This window comes from Oxyura jamaicensis, chromosome 7 (assembly GCF_011077185.1).
Source record: "Oxyura jamaicensis isolate SHBP4307 breed ruddy duck chromosome 7, BPBGC_Ojam_1.0, whole genome shotgun sequence".
NCBI classification, from domain to species: domain Eukaryota; kingdom Metazoa; phylum Chordata; class Aves; order Anseriformes; family Anatidae; genus Oxyura; species Oxyura jamaicensis.
In genome coordinates this window covers 15,014,758-15,032,179 of record NC_048899.1, presented here as the reverse complement: position 1 = coordinate 15,032,179, position 17,422 = coordinate 15,014,758, and the positions used below count along the sequence as shown (strand labels likewise).

Genomic DNA, 17,422 nt, shown 5'->3' with positions numbered 1-17,422 from the left:
GACACGATTTACTTACCTTTCACGTTCATCTTTCATTTTCTCCAACTCCTCTTCTTTAAGTACATCATGCTTTGGATTCCCCTTCTGATCTGTTTTCCCACTTTTATCTTCCTTTTTCTTTCCAAATCTGTTTAAGATATCAAGGAAGGAGTCAGGAGGAAGTAATTACCAGAAGAAAAAACAGTACTTATCAATCCTAAAGCACTGAAATTTTAGGCAATCACAACACTGTGAGCTTTTATCTTGACCACTCATAGATCCCACATTACAAAAGAAGTTCAGTTTTAAATGGGCTATGTGCAATAGGAAGGACTAGTTATGAATTGATTTGGTTCCTGAACTTTTGAAACATACTGCTTGAGAGAGAAAGCAGTAAAGCCCCACCAAACCCAAAATGCAAGCCACTGCAGTACTAAACTATTATTGCACATTTTAAAGTAGCTGAAGGTTCTTCTTATTGCAGGACAGCTCTCTGAAAGTATGAAAGTAATCTGCAGTGGCTGTGGTGCCAGAACCCAGACTGGACCACACGTTCTGCTCTTATCAGTATCTATTATCTCTTAATCATATCTGGTCTTAATTTAAATATTTGTTCTTTGTTTAAATAATGATGCATTCGGAAAGAATAAAATCTTGATATATTTTGAAAGTGCAAAACTAGACAGCTTTTAAGATCTCTTTTTAAAGTACTTCTGGGTTTTCCTTTCTGCCTAGGGATGTACTATCCTTTAATATTTATGCAGTGAAAGTTCTCCAGAGACCCCAGTCAGATCTAGGGTCCCACTGTTGTATACGTTGTACAGATATGTTACGTTGCATAACATAACAGCCCGTTTTATGCAGCCTGGAAAAGGTGACTCAACCGGGGAGCTACATTTCATTTTTGATGGAGCTAGACAGAATACTGGGGTCAAGTATGTTGTATGTCAAATGTGCTTATGAATTATGGGCCCAAAAGTATAAAAACCTCCCCACCTCTTCCCCATTTTGAAATTCTTAATTCTGTAAGAAATAAAAGATGAGTGTCTTCCATGTAAGTTAACGTGTCCTTTCATGCAAATCAATGACAGTACGTACAAAAAAGTAACGATTTCTTCGTTAAAGATACCATATTGCAAACTACTTACTCTAACTCACAATTGCAAACTCTTCTCTGTAAGTCTGCAGTATTGCCTTGGTGATCTTTCTTTTACCCTTTTTATTTTTCATGTCAGCCCAAACTGCCTCAAGTGGAATAGCTGAACTACTGTACATGTAGTTAAGTTGTAAATCATTGACTTTAGGTTTCTGCTCTGACCAAAGCAGAAATCTTTGTTGTCAGGCTTGTAAGTTAACAATCCAATTTTTTAGTGCATTTAAATAAATAATTATGAGAGTATGGTCAAATGAAGTTCTGACAGATTCTTCAGCAAGTCTTCCAGACAATAAGAATTTGGTTATAAGGAGAATGACGGGCATGCGAAACGGATATGTAGTTTATGGTGCAAACAAGAAAGGCAAACACTACAGGCATTAAGATGAGATTCTGTACTATCGCCTGTGCTAGGGAATAGGAAGAGTCACACCCCAGTGCATGGCTTTCTCTTGTTTTTTTCTTATATGTGACAAGACAGCTAGCGTTATTACATTCTTCCAGGGATCCTCTGATCAATATGTATGCATACATTTACACACACACACCCCTTTCCTACAAACCATCTTCAGTTCTTTTCTGATGTTCTCTCTTATATCAGTGCTTCTAGAAAGACAGCAGATACTTTCCATGCTTCTGCTTTTCCTGAGTCAAGAGCAGCACACTGATTCCACTGCTGCTTTCCAAGTTCCAGGCTGGGGAGCCACAAAACCCATCAGAGGGTGGTGGTAGCAGTGAAAGCAGCAGTTGGGAAACGCGAGACAGATAGAGGTTGTTAAGAAAGAGTGAGAACATATGAAGTGAGGAAGGCTCATTACCCGTGTGAAAAGCCAGGTGAAACTCTGCATATATTGCTCTTGTTCTCTACAGAGCTGTCACATAAACAAAGCACCTAACCAGACAGCCAAACAACAACTCTCCTTGGGATGAGCACCAGCAGGCTGCACCTGAAAACACCCTGCTTTCGAACACTTGCACATGCTGTGAAGGTCTCACAGCAGTTTTCTCAAGGGAGGCCGTATTAGCACTTGCATCTTGGTCGTAAGCCAAGTCTGGTACTTTGTTTGTATTCAGTCTGCTTACTTTTCTCCCACAATTTTTCAATTATGGTTTTGTGGATTCTCATATTTGACTGTAGTAAGTATTGATTTCGAAAACAGTATTCTTGGGCATATTGTACTGTTGAAGGGAGTTAAAGCTGAATATGTTGCATACTCAAGAGAAATGTAAAAAAAGAAATCTTCAACATACCTCCTTTTCAAGACTAGGTATTATTTCTTCCTTATGAAGAAAATACATTTTAAATAAAATAGTGACGATTTTGATTGTAATAACTACAAACATGATAACTCTCAGCAAAAATAATGCTGTCTGCTGGTGGAGCTGCTCTAGCTACAAATTGGCAAGTTCCAGTGTAATTATAACTCAGGAATAGTGAGTTGATCTTGATGAAAACACTTGATCTGTTGTTTTGGGGTGTTTTTTATTGTTGTTTTATTTGTTTTTCATGTTATATTTAGCTTCACATGGGATTTGCGAAGACTTACAATTTTAACCTGTTACACTACGTATGCAGCATATAGCTGAAGGCTAGGAAATGTTGAGGTTTTTAGCCTCTTGTGCATATTGCTATATCGTAAAAATCCATTGTTTTTTATTATTATTGTAATATGTTTTCAGCTCAAAAAAATCTTGCACAAACATTAAAGAATAAAAACAGCAAAAATTTAACACTTAAGAAAAGCAATATAGAGCACAAAGCATTAAGCCACAAAAAAGACAGACAGAAAGACAGACAGAAAGACAGACAGAAAGACAGACAGACAGACAGAAAAGTATCTCTTCCTGAAATTATACACCCTGTCCTAAAATTTATCTTCTGCTCACTGATGTGTTCTAATTGCCGTGGGCTTCCAATGATAAAATTAACTTCCACCCATTGTAATCTTGCCTGGTTTTGTGCACTACAGACTTAATGGTTCTCTAATGCTTATAGAAGAATAAACAACAAACAAACAAAACCAAAAACCAACAACAAAAAAAGTTTGCTGCCCAACTGGGTTTTGATGCTATTCTCACTGAGATCAGTGAGAGGCCCACTACTATCTTTAACAAGGGCAGGATAAAATCTATCGTCAAAAATATAGTATAGAATTAAATCCATATTAAAATTCTATGAAAATTAAATGGCTTTAGGACTTAAAGTCTCCAGTTCTCCAGGCAACAAATAATTCAGATACATTAAAACCTACCTTCTATAGTAATGCTATTGACAGAAGCATTATTTTCATCATTGATGAAAAGATTTATGGCACAAATTTTTAAAACTTCTGTTTGCTATCCTGAACACAGCAAAGTTCTCTTTTAAGTTAATCTCTCTCAGAATTGTTACTCTGAAAACCTTATGTGCAAATGGAGAAATGTAACAGGAAGACCTGAAACAAGTGGATTGGTTGCATCCTCTCATTCTATATACATCTATAATCAGTTTATGCCAAATGAATCCACTTGTAATCGTAATGACTGAAAGGAAATAAACTCGTAACTTCGCAGGTTGTTTGAGCGACTGTCCCTGTTCTCTGATTATCTGCTGCAAACACCTGGGAAGTACTGCATCAGAAGAGAAAGCCTAATAACCTTAGCACACTTTTCAGCTGAGAAAATTAATATTCCAACGACTCAGAGCACAGTTCTGTAAACAAAAGTATAAAGGGCTTTTCTTTAAGTGATCAGACCTCAGAGTGATACATCCTTATGGGAAAAGTCCATACGCAACAGTTGAAAATATGCTATAGCACAGTGAAGGATTATCCTATTTCTCTGAATTTCAAAGGAAAATATGGGTGCCCTGCAAAAAACGAACATTTTCCCCTTAGAAGCATTAAATGAATGAAGTTTCTGAATACCGAGCGTACATCATCATCTTGCAGTACATATTAACATTCAATTGGCTATTGTGTAAGAGCACGCATATACTTCATTTCAAGGCTTTTATTATCCCCATTGCAAGGGATAAAAGTTAGAACAAACCTTCTATAGGTCTGCTCTGTTATATTTGGGATAAACTTCTTATATGCAAGACCTAAAGCTGTGGTCATGGCAACACCATTTCCGCGTGGAGCTGGGAGCTTCCAGATCTCAAACATGTTGATGTTTGCTTCAAGGATTAAAAAGCAGGCAGGTCTGTGAAGTCCCAGACTTGTAAGGAGAAGAAACATCTGCTGGGTAGAGCCCTAAGCAGCTTGCTGACTAAATTCAGCAACTTGGATTTCTTAGTTAATTTGGTTGCCCTAGATCAGTAGGTGTCACTGCAGCCAACAGGGTACATAATGGAACTGCAAACATCTGCACGGAAATAATTCAAGAGGGCATATGACACAGTCAAGCAAGATACACAGCCTAACAATGTCATAAAGCCTTGACATCTCCAGAAATGATCTGTAAAAAAACAGAGTGATTTGTAAAGTACATATAACAAAAGCTCTGGCTCCTAGTCATTTCACAGCAAATGGGGAAAAATGCTGAGATTATTAAAGCAGCTCCCTTATGAAAGGCTAGAAATAACCCTTAAAATTAAATTTAAATGTGAGTAAGAATGAATGAGTGAACAAGAAAGATAAAGATACTAATAAGGTATGATTTTCAGGTCCACACAGGGACTATAAAAAGCTTATTAACTGCCACTACTGCCGTGTGTTTTAAGTTATTTTATCACGCAGCTTTACAGCAGAAGAAATACCCTAGAAGCAGCGCTGTGCTTTGATTAATCACTTTCATACATACACTTTTAGAGAGTATTAAATATTTCCATAAAGATCCTTAGTGAGTCACACTTGTTTGTGATTACAGACCAGGCTCATTTTACATTTATGTTAATAGCAACATTAATGAAATACTTCTTTTATGTTTTTTTTTTTTTTTTTTTTTTTTTTTTTTTTTTTTTTTTTTTTTTTTCTTGTGGCTCTCTAAATATCTAAAAGGTTTGTTATTAAATGTTTACTTATTGGACAGAAGCATGCCACTGAGTATTACCCTAATGGATCAAGAGCTTTGCAACAGCTGAAAAAATACAGAAAGACAAGAATGTTTGGGAAAAGGCTGTGATTTTGAGAACAGAGCACACATGGCAAGGACTGGGCAACACTGTTCACATCTTCACCAGTATCCAAGAAGATGGCAGTACTTTCATGGCACGAGTTAAACTTTTGGTGGAAGGGCAGCTCTGTGCCAGAGGCAGGTGTGCACCTCTTCTCCTTGCCCCACTGCCTGCCCCTCTCACCACCGACTGCATCCCATTCTCTATCCCTGGTAGATGGCAGACCTGGAGACAGCCACATCAGCCTCTTCTGCTTACAGCTCCAGGGCAGTTGAACTGTGATGGCAGTGTCTCCACCTCCAGGGAGAAGGAGAGGAAGGGGCAGGAAGGCAAGTCCACTGCGTGGCTGGGCAGTGCTGTGTACAACACCCAAACCATTTGCTCCTGTTTATACTCCGGATCTCAGTACTGCGGTGGTGTTGACTTCCATCCCACCCAACAGCCAGGTGGTCACACCATCAGGCTCCCACTGAAACACCCCAAAGAGCAGTTAAGGCAGCTATGTGCAAGCTTAGACAATCAGAACTTGCTCGCATGGAAAGAGAAAAATAATCTAACCTTTGTTTTATTATATCAACCAAGACTCAAGAGGCACAACTTGTTAACATGTCCTGTGCTATAATTATTATTTGTATTTCACAAATTTAGCTAAGCTTTATGACAGTGACTATGCTTATATTTAGCCATCCTCAAATCACTTTGGGAGATAATCCACATTATTCTAATGCTGTGATCGGCATTAAACTGGTTATGGTCAGCAGGAAAAGAGAAGGTTATACAGATAATGCAAATACAAAGAAAACCACATTATTAACACCAATATTTTGTTGCTCCTATTTTGTTATGTCAACGTTAAACTAAGTACCTTTTTTTTTTTTTAATTTGCTGTAGCTAACTACTGGAGCTAGACTGAGCTTGCAGATCCAGTATAATGGGAGTAAAACTTATCTTTTTAACAACTCTCATTAAACACAACCTCCCCCCAACCCGTTTATTTCTTTGATGCCCAAATTAGCATCTTTTCTCCAGCATGCTGAATTAATTAGTACAGTGACAAAGAATTAGTACAGATAGGATCAAAGCTGAAACCGTATTTATCTGGAATTTGAAATTAAGAGCAGAGTACATTAACCCTCAGCATTTCATGGAGCTTTCCACATGGCATACTTAGTAAGCCTTCCAGGAGTTCATTCTAAATAAATCAACAGTGCAATTTTTTTTCCCACTGAAGTTGTGCTAAAATGAAAATAAATTTGCCAAGAAGTCTGCTACAATGGGGAGCTGCCTTTAATGCATATCCTTACGTACTACTTATTATGTAACTTGTAGGTATCAGTAGAATAAAGCAAACAAAGCTGAGAAAAGGCGGTTAATCACATCTGTATTAATGCTCGGATCATCGCATTGTTCACAGACTTAAGGGCTAATGAAAGAATTCCCAGCACCAAACCTGAGGAAACTGCTTGCTGTAACCCCTCACAGGTAAATAACATCCAATCTTCAATGAAATGAAGAAACTTAGAAATGAAATGTCAAACAAAAGCCCTAACTTACACAGTAAAGCTTGCTCTGAAAGCATCAACCATATGGACAGCAGCAAAAGAAAATCTTCACTGCCAGTATCATTGTCTCAAATATTATCTGTGTTCCAGTATCAGATAAATGACTGGAGGTTGTTTGCCGAATGAAATGCAAGAGGTTACTCTTCTGCATACAAACTACAGAACAAAGTAAGGCAATCTAAATAAATACCCTGAAATCTTGAAATCTTCTTAACCATCATCTTCCCTAAGCCTTTATGCCCCACATCCTTATTGTTTAAATGTCGAACTTGCCCTTAATTCATATAGATGTCACCCTACACTGAGGTACTGTAACTCTTTCTGGTAACTAGGTATTAGGAAATCCTTACCAATGGGGTAGGTCTATCCATCCCTACCATAGCCCCAGTGTAACTTCTGCAGGATACGAAGTGACCAGAGACAAAAACTGAGGAACGTGATGGTACCCTAAGACTTGGGCTACCTGAGTTACAAGTGGTTGCTGCAAAACCACAAGGTCCATCTACAGAACCAATGGACTGGAATAACTTTCCTCAGCAACTATGCAAATATAGACAACAGAAGGCAGCCTGAGGAATCATTGTTAATATTTCAAGAAACTTATTTCTAAAAAACATGTGGAGGTAGCATGAGTTTTGGAGATAGCGTTTATTAAGAGGGGTTACCGTTATTATTATCTGACTGGGAAACTTGTTACAGTGAATGACAGCTTTCCACCTGCATCCAAGAAATGATGCTTCAGTCATCTGATGACCATTTTGCTGATCTGTGGTCACCAGTACAAGAACTCTGCATCCTACATCACATACAAAGAGAAATAAACACCTACAGTAATATAACACAGCTATAATTTACAGCTTGGCCAGAAGAAGGAAAAGTTGATTTATAGTCTGTCAAATGCATCAAGCCCTACCAGCTTGTTCACCAGGCAGTGTAATTACCCTCCACCCAAAAAACTGTTCCCATATATTCTTATTCTTCCCTGCTTTCATATAACACTAGCCATTTCTCCCATCTCTGTTCTACCCTAGAGGAAAGTAATTTCTTCTGAAGTGAATACTAATTCTCACCCAGTGCACAGAAACATACCTAACCCTATTCTACATAAAGTCTGCAAATGCCAACTCTAGAGGAAAAGGATAATCACATCCATGTCTTGGGCATGGTAAGAAAAAGAAAAGAACAGAGTATTAGGTCTTCTCCCTTGACTCTGCTTTCTTAATTCCCATTTTCTCATCCCCATGCTGAAAAAAAAGGAAGAAGAAGAGAAGCAGGCAGTTAGGACAGCTATTAATTTTTCCAGGAATTTGTTATCCTCTGTCATGCAGGAGAAAAAAATAAATTCAGTTTCTGACTGAACCTATTCCTCCGAGGTTCAGTCAATAAGACAAAAAGTAGGAGACAGAGACTCCCTGTGCAGTCTGCAGGCGCTGCCAGCTGCCCCTCTGGGACTACTTGCTGACTTGGTGGATTTCTCAGACTGAGTTTGGAAATTCTGCAGAGTCCAGTGAGAGACAGCATCCCTCAGTGTCACACAGCACCTTCACCCCTAACAGGTAAATGAGACAGGGAAAAGACCAACAGAAGTGAGGGAAAGAGGCTTTTTTTTTCCTCCTTCTATTCTGTTTCATGCTATCTCCTCATCTGTGCTGTGCCTCTTCCCCCTATTACCAGCAATACAGCCCCAGAACTCACTAACGTATCAACTACACATGCATGTATAGTATATGCATACTTGTAAGGGGAAAGATTTTTCCATTTTTCTTGCATCGTGATTCTCCAGGTATTCGGTGCTTTTCTTACCATTTCAGCTGCTGAGACATTATATGAGAATCTCCATTCACACCAGAAAATTGTTTGCTCAGCCCTTTTGCTATGGAAAAAACTTGAACCTGTGACATTCTCAGAACTGCAGATACAAAACTCGTGAGGCAAATTAAATACATGACATTTGCAAAACAAAACTGAAAACCTGCTACATTTGCACTCAGAGTCATGATACTTCGAAGTGTCAGACTCGCTAATTATCTCACAACAGCAGTACTCACCTCCTCGACCACAACGTGTGCTTTCCTCTCCTTTTGTGCCACACTGGGAATTTGTTGGGGCTTATCTGACTTTCATGAAGAGAAACTGCTCATTGCAGGTTCCAACAAGATCTCCAGGAAAGCCTGACTCTTGAAAAACAGCAGTAACAGAGGAGTCCCCTGCGATGTGACTGAGACAACACCTAAACCTCGTGGAAGCCCTATTCTCTATGGAAATGTAGTCACACTCTAATGATCATTCATGTCGAGCGTATATCACCACTTCCATTCTACACATTTAAGAAACTGAGGCACAAAGGGTAAAAATGACTTGCCCAGATTAAGAAGTCCTACTCTCTTTCTCTGCTAATCACCTCAGAGCCATAGTTACAGTAACACTACATATCTACCTGCCTTGTTTTCCTAGCAGTTTAAGATATTTTTTTTCCCTTTTCTATTTCCCCCTATCTCCTTTAAGGTTTCTCCTCATTCATTTCCTTTTTCTCTCCCAACACACTCATTCTCCCCCCACCCGTTGCGCCGTCCTCCTTTCATATGCTCTCCCGCTGCACTGTTATGGAAATACCCCTTCCTGGAGATTTTTGCTGGAGGCAGAAAAGGAAAGGAATGTATCTTGGGAAACAGCACTCTTGCCTCCAAGACACAGCGCAGCAATATGCAGTAGAGACATGCAGAGTTCACTACAGTAGCTGAGCTACCAAAAACAGTCTCAAATCTTTCCCAGCAGGATGCGTTAGTCTATATTTGAGCTCTGCACTGCTCAGAGTGCTTGAGAAACTCTGAACTAAAGCAGAGTACACAATGAAAAGACTCAGCCTCTTTCGGAGGAAGGCTTGTCCAAGGGAGAGGTACGGATATTGAGTTAGAAAGGGAGGCAGTAAAGGCAAACAGAAAACTCTACAAGACTTGTTCTTAGATTACAGTGCACTCTTAAGGTTTAAGCATCGCAGACTCCATCCCTACAGCCTCAATGACAGTTCCTTTTTTTTTTTTGGAAAGCAGTAACTTTCAAAACAACGCCAAACTAAAAGAAGAGTGGAGTTACAAATACTGTATTTTGAAAGATGTGTTTCAGCATAATAAGTAATAGATGCTTTTGCATTTTTAAACTGTCAAAATCAGTCCTTCTGATAAATAATACTTCCCTTCCCTGGCCTTGGCTATTGTACATCACTAATTAGACATAGTAGTTTGTGGTTAGAATCCTTCCCTACGGATTTATTATTAGCTTGTATACACTTTTCAGTAGAATTTTGCTAATGGTAAGGTCTGCTGGAGGCCAACTGTATGAAGCCACTGGGAGGAGAAATCTGTTTGCTTGTCAAAACAGTGGCCATCAATTAGAACTGCAAATGTGATTCCTTTAAGTGTCTTGGATGGTAGTAGAGACTTCTAGTGATGTATTAGGGGGGTGAATCACTTTCATAGTATACTAAAGGAAGCTTTCAGACAAAGCTGTCCATATGAAACAAATTCACCACTATCTTTGAGTTTAAGAAGAACCAGTATGGTTTGCCAAAATCCCCTCAGCTATTTTCTCAGAAATCCCTGCTTTAAAGCATTTTATGTGGCATATTGAATAAACTGATACTAGATTATTCTGTGGTTTGCTTAGGAAAAATTTGGCTTAGGATAGTTATAGCAACATGAGAAAAAACAATGAAGTTGCTGAAAGACACAAAGCACAAGAAAACTATCAGTGGAATGATGCAATTCCACTGTTCACTGATTTAGGATGCAACCCTGGCACACACACAGCAATTTCCCCTTTGATACAAGCACCCAGCTCTCATTAACATCAATAAGAGTTGTGTGGACACACTGATGGGAATATGTTCCCCAGTATGTTGCAGAAAATTAACACTACTCACTTGGGGACTGAAGGAGGCTCTGTCTGTCAGTCAGGCAGCCTTCCCTACCAGTTAATTAAGCAAAAACCCGTGTCACAAATCTCTAGAGGAAGCTCTTCCCTGTTCTCCTCAGTACAGCAAAATTGACACACAGCCAAATGTCAGGAGCCCAAGCTGGGAAGCAGGGATATTCGGGGAAGATGGACTTCAACCTGCATTTGCCAAGATTTTTTACCACTAGTTTTTTGTGTATTTTGCAAGTAGTTATTACAAAGTAAAGTGATTAGTTACTTGTAAGCTTTGAAAAGAAGGACCTACAAAATTTTCAGTTCTCAATACATCGTGGCTTTAGGTTACCAGTTACTTTCAGCAGAGATAGTCCCAGATCACAGAGTCATAAAATCATTCAGGTAGGAAAAGAACCTTAAGATCATCAAGGCCAACCATCAACATAACACTACCAAGTCCACCACTAAACCATGTCCCTAAGTGTCACGTGAGATATTAAATGTATGACATATATAAATATACCACATATATAAAAACAAGTCAGCAAGCCTGCTAACTCTCCAAGGCTCCACTAATAATGGAGTGACCAACGAAAACAGGAAAAAGCAAAAGGACTCCATCACGCTCACAAGATGTGGCTCTGGCAGCTGAAGGACAGGGGCTCGGGATGGGGAAGGTTTCATCCAGCTGCTACACAACAGACTCTTATCAGGCTAGGAAACTAGACTGAACTTATTAAAAACCTTTCCTCATTGACTTTATAAATAAAGAATAAATATCAGAACTGAGCAAATGAAATTTTTAGTCAATTGCGTGAACTACACAGATCTGTTGTATCTGCTTTTCTGCTCATGTACTATGTGCCAGAAATTTTCTTTATAGGGTTGTAATGAAGGCCTGGCAATTGCTGCTGTTTCTTGAACCTTAAAAGCAGTTATTCTAGAAGAATCAGATGGAGAGATATATTTTACTGGATAAGTTCAGAGAAAAATGGTATAATTATGCTTTAAATCCATGAAGTACTTTTGCTTTGCTGGCTATCACAACCATGTAGCTCAAAGTTAATTAAACAACATAAACAGTCCAGATTCCCCAAATCTTTTTCCTCCTTGCACATTTCTTGCCTTTAACACACTAATTTCCTGTCACAGATGTGCATACACAATTTTTACAAGACTTGTTATTAATGTTTGTATTACCAGCCTGTTAGTTTTTGTGTGAAAACGTAGGGAAAAAAACTATTTGTCTGCTTTCTTGTTTAGATAGAGTCATGCTTTGTTCACCACACAAAGGCATGGCTTCTTTCCTCAGTTGCCCCAAAGCTCCAGGTTCTGAATTATACATTCAACTATTCACAGTTCTAAAAAAAACTGGTGCTAATTTTACGTAGTGACCAAAATGAGCACACATCTCCTATAAATTCTACACATTATCATCTCAACACAAAAAATGAGTCTGAATAAAGAACTTTGCTATGACTGACAAAATAAATGTTAAACTTAAAGACTGTGTCAGCATAGGAGGCTGAAGAACACATATGAAGTCTGTCACTGACTTCATCAAAACTTATGCCACGGGGGATGCCCAAAGAAAACAGTATAAATAACTAAATGGTGTTGATAAAAACTACTTAAGGACGCATAATCAATAAATGAACTTAACACCATCTTGTTTCCAAACTGTGCCTGATTCATCCACAATGTTTCCTGAACGCATTAGCTAATAGCCTTTGTCCACCAAATAATTTGTAGGAAAAACTTTGGCTTACAGGTGATTTGTCAATTGAATGCAATCATTATTCCTTAAAATGAGCATTATGCTTATTCATCAGTAACTGCAACTGATCATATGTATTGTTGCTACTTCTTTACTTGATGACTCATTCTTTAAAAACTACCTTCACAGGCAGAGAGGAGGAGAAGTTACTCTTCACTTCTTGAACAAACATGTTTTGGCCTCAGGCCCAAAAATTTACTGCATAAAAAAACCCACAATAGTATGAACGCACATTTCACCAGACGAGCGCTCACAGTTGATGAATTATGTTTAACTGAAAGTATTTCATCTGTAAAACAAACTAGAGACCTGACTGTGAAATAACTTAACCATCTGCATTTCCATTTCTTTAGTATACAACTTGGTCTTCTATTGTAAGAAAAAGTGAAGAGTGCCTAATGATGTCTATATATTTCGATTTGTTAGATACAATATTTAAAACAGATATATTTTTTCCCATACTCTTTAGTTGTCCTCGCACTCTTCTCCTAGTATTGTATTACTGTTGTGCCTCTGGACAACCGCACTGAAGACGGGACAGGATTTTTAGATGAGGTTGCATTATTAATTTACAATGCTATGATGCTACTTTTCAGTCTTGCTCTTAGAACTAAGACACCTAGTTACCTGGCCTCATTTCTGTTTTTCTTCTTCCAGTGGGAAAATGAAACCCTTTTACCCCTTTCCCTTCAGTTACACAATTTCCTGCCATCCTCTTTCTCACTTGAGCATAGCTGTTCACTTGTGCCATTCTGTCTCTCTTCCAGCTGCTGCTGAATAGACAAGTATCACTACAAATATAGTCCAGTGATCCTTGGAAAAAAAGAGGTAACAGGATACAGGAATGTAAAGCAGAAATCATGGTCAAATCCAAGGTCCTGAATTTCAATAACTGGAAAGCTGTACACCTGGAAAAAACATTCCCCCAAGTCCACTCACAACAGCTGGAATGAACAACTGCATCTTTTCTGCTGTCAGATATACTTCCTCTAACAGCTTGTGTATTGTCCAAATAAGCAGAATAGTAAAATCAAGTTAACGCGCCAGTGCTGCTATTAGAAATCTTTATCAAAAACTGCTAGTATTTAACAGATTGATTGAAATTTGGATAAATAATGAGAAAGTACAAGTTTCCAAAGAGTGAACTTTCACATTATGTAGAAGACAATGATAACTGACTCATACACTGTGGCTTTTACTGTTTGAAAATGAAATGACAGTGGAAAGGTAGAGAAGTGGAGATACCTAAAGGCTGTGTTTTTTCTCAAGAAATACCAAGGAGCTGGAACGTAGATTCTGAGAAGCAAAACGCCTAGACAAGAGAATAAAGTAAATGATGCATTTTCTGCACTAAATTGCAAAATATTTGCTTTTTTGTCACTTTGAATACAAAGAACTCAGATGCAGTATTTAGGCTTAATAAAAACAAACAAACAAACAAATAAAAACAACATGTGGGATGAAAAAAGATCAAACTATCTGTGTGACTTTTGTTGCAAGGGAAGAAGCCTGGGGAAGAAAAAATACTAGTATTGAGATAGATGCCCAGTATCACTGACCTCTGTGCATTTAATATCTTGACCTGCAAATATCTTGCTCCCCAGTATTACCTATGTCTTTAAAAGGCATTTACTGGACACCATATTCCAATCTGTCTTATCAGCACAACTAGATAAAACCAAATGTACAAGGATGCCTGAAAAATAACCCACCTATGAAATTGCTTTTCCTATTTCCAGCGGTTACTTTTCTGAATTTGAGCATGGCCTAGAAGATGGAACATAGGCTTTCCATGTCTTTTTGGTTCCAATCCCAGCATATGCTAAGGAATGCTCTTTTTCCTGAGGCAGGGCCAAAAAGAGAAAGGTCTATTTTGTTCTAGCCCATATTTTTAATTCCCCCAGTAGATGCAGTGTTTACTATTTCACAAACCAGCTGCTAGGAACAAATGCAAACATTGTGTTTGTCCTGTTCTGTTCAAGTTATCACACCAGAGAAACTCCATGTCTCCTTTCAACAAAAGAAGATATTTCACAGACGCATTATTTCCTCAAATATCAAACACGGAGAAAAATGGTTTAAAATACTCTCAAAGCAACTTTGTCATGACGCGGAAGAGAATAGCCCTTCAAAAAGGAAAAACATTAAGATAAATGAGGAAAGGCCTCTCTTATCATTAAATAGTAATTTAAGCACAGGATTAAGCTTAGCCAGATCACTTATGCTATTAATGACCTAATGTTTTGAACCAACCCTTATCATATCCCCTTGATGTTCCAGAAATTAAACTCTTAGACCTTTTCTCTCCTGAATCATAATCCTTTCTGAGAAAATTGTGTGTTCCTCCTTTTCTGAACCTTATACATAACCCCAAATCAGGACCCCAAAAAAAACTCAACAGAGTATATTCACAAGATGACTTGTAAATGCTACTTAAGCACCATTTATCACCAGCCTTCACCCCTAGCCTCTGGGCCTTTCCATAGCCAGGAAGAAGCTCAGTTCTTTGAGTCCTTCTTTCTCAGATCCAAACCACAATCTGTTATTAAAATTGTCTTGCCTCAACCTTTGCCATGTCTAAGCCAGACCATTGCAATATATCCTTGTGCTTGCACACAGCAACTGTAGAATCAAAGAACCATAGAGTATCCTGAGCTGGAAGGGACCCACACTGAGGGGAGGCCTCATGGCGGCCTGCAGCTCCCTCAGGGGGGAAGCAGAGGGGCAGGCGCTGAGCTCTGGTCTCTGGGGACTGTGACAGGACCCGAGGGAATGGCATGGGGTTGGGACAGGGGAGGGTCAGGGTGGGTGTTAGGAAAAGGTTCTGCACCCAGAGGGTGGTCGGGCACTAGGAGAGGCTCCTCAGGGCAGTGGTCACAGCACCGAGTTCAAGAAGTATTTGGACAATGCTCTCAGACACATAGTGTGTCAAACCACAGGAGTTTGGCACTTTCAACAGGCTTTTGAAGACAGGTGTGAAACATGCCCTTCCCTCCCCCTTTTTAACCCTTCTTAATTTTGCTTATATAGGGTGATTTCCAAAGGCAGAAAGCCTGGCCTCCCCAAAGCTGCAGAAGATGTCAGTCAGTTCTACACAAACGCCTCTGTAAGCTTTGTGAGCTGTTCTCTAGCTCCTACAACATCGTTGTAAAGTGTTCACTAAGACAACAGTGGCACTTCTGGATGGGAATAGGTAGGCCTGTACAACAACAGATTATTCTGTACTTGGGAAGAAGCCTCATCAGCAAAGCAGGAAAAAGGACAAGAATGGACGGTGGAAACTTCTTTTGCTGCCTGGATTCTCCAGGTTCTAACCTCCTCCTGTTGCGCCTGTCAGCCTTTCCCAGAATAAATTCACAGCCAAAAAGAAAACTCAGCACAGCTGCTGTGCCCAACAAGGTTCAGCAAGCCTCCCAGTCGCCTGAGGAATATGACAGCCTAAAGTGTTGGGAGATGAACAAAGCCTAGAGCTCCAGCTGGAGTATGGCAGCAAAGGGGTAGGCTGCAAACAGAACCCTTCCCTGATAACTTGTTCTTCTGGGCTATGGCTGGATGCTGGGCTAAAGCTAAAGTCAAGCTAACTATTTAAATATCTATATGAACACATATATAAACTAACTATATTTATATATACTATATATCTAAAATTACTGAAGCTGCATTAGCTAGTATAAGATTATTAAACAAAATTTTTAGCTGTGCTATCTGCATACTGATAAAAGATTACTCCCCCCCCTCCCCGTTTTTATGAATAAGTCAGTAGTGGAACAAGTGGAACAAAAATCAGAATAAACAAGACTATTTTGATCTGACATTAATTGTATAGCAGAGCTCGTTTCATGCAGTGAGCAAATTGTGCATGCCAAAGATGAAAAAAAGGTATAGTCATTACTTTTTTTTTTTGTTCTTGCCTACTTTTACTTTGAGAAATTCTTAGAACTTCTTGTCTGAACTCTTCCAGAAAAACACATGTGAAAGATCATGTCCTGTACACATTGAAAAAGGAAGCTGCAAGAGTGCTGCCCGATCTTATTTTTCATCAATGGCCATTTTTTGAAAACACCGTTACTATGTCTTAGTTAGCCCTGCCTGCTATCAGGTACACAGGAATAAAGCATGGTAAAGACTGGTTCAGCAAAGTAAAGAGTTACTTACTTCTGCCTGTCTAATTAAGGGTCAGTAGTGACTAGGGAAATAATAAGCTGCACTGGCCTTCACAGATGCAAAAGACAATAAGCCAAGAGAAGCAGGAGGAACAGAAAACGAGCTGTGGTCTTCTCTGTGGCTGGAGGCGTCATGTGAAGCTTCTGACCAGCTCCAGCCAGGCTCCCGCCAGCTCCGCAAAGGGCGGCCAGCCACCTGGGAACCGGAGTGCCATGTGGGGATGAACTGGCACTTTTCTTGGGTATGCATGTAAATGTTTGCCTATTTAGCTATAAATATATTTAAATATGCACATAATCATGCCCATATGTAAATACCCCGTGTTTTGCTAAACATACTTATTTAAATATGTACATACTTAAATAAGCATCCCAAGTAGGATACTAACTTCCCTCTTCCTCTCATCAGTGTGGCCTGATCTGATTTCTCACAAAATGAACAGGAATTTGTAAAGTGTCCTCAATAAGCATTGGATTAAGCCTCAAAATTTCCTCACGGCTCCCTCCTGAACAAACTATCAAAATTCTTTACAGCTTAGTATTTCCTGAGGCCATGTATTACAATGACTGGTTCAGACTAGGGAATGTGAGGACACAGAGGCCTTGTGAAAAGAGAGATCTGGGAGCTTCAGACTAGTGAGAGAGATTTCCTCCTGTGTTCCTTTCAGCACGTACTTTTTCATCAGATAAATATAAATAAGTAGCACAGCAGTTGTTTAGTGAACAGCTTAGGGACATATTGTTCCCGCTGTCCTAATTTTCCTGACACAATTGGTAAATTTAGAC

At 39.1% G+C, this 17,422-nt stretch overlaps 1 protein-coding gene across 1 annotated transcript in view; it reads right to left on the bottom strand.

Annotated features, from left to right (window-relative positions):
- The window catches only part of PARD3B (par-3 family cell polarity regulator beta), a 402,224-nt gene that overhangs the window by 99,277 nt on the left and 285,525 nt on the right, over positions 1–17,422 (bottom strand). The window contains exon 20 of the mRNA XM_035330820.1: positions 17–127. Coding sequence (XP_035186711.1) covers positions 17–127 — 111 coding nt within the window. The remainder of the gene's footprint in view (positions 1–16; positions 128–17,422) is intronic.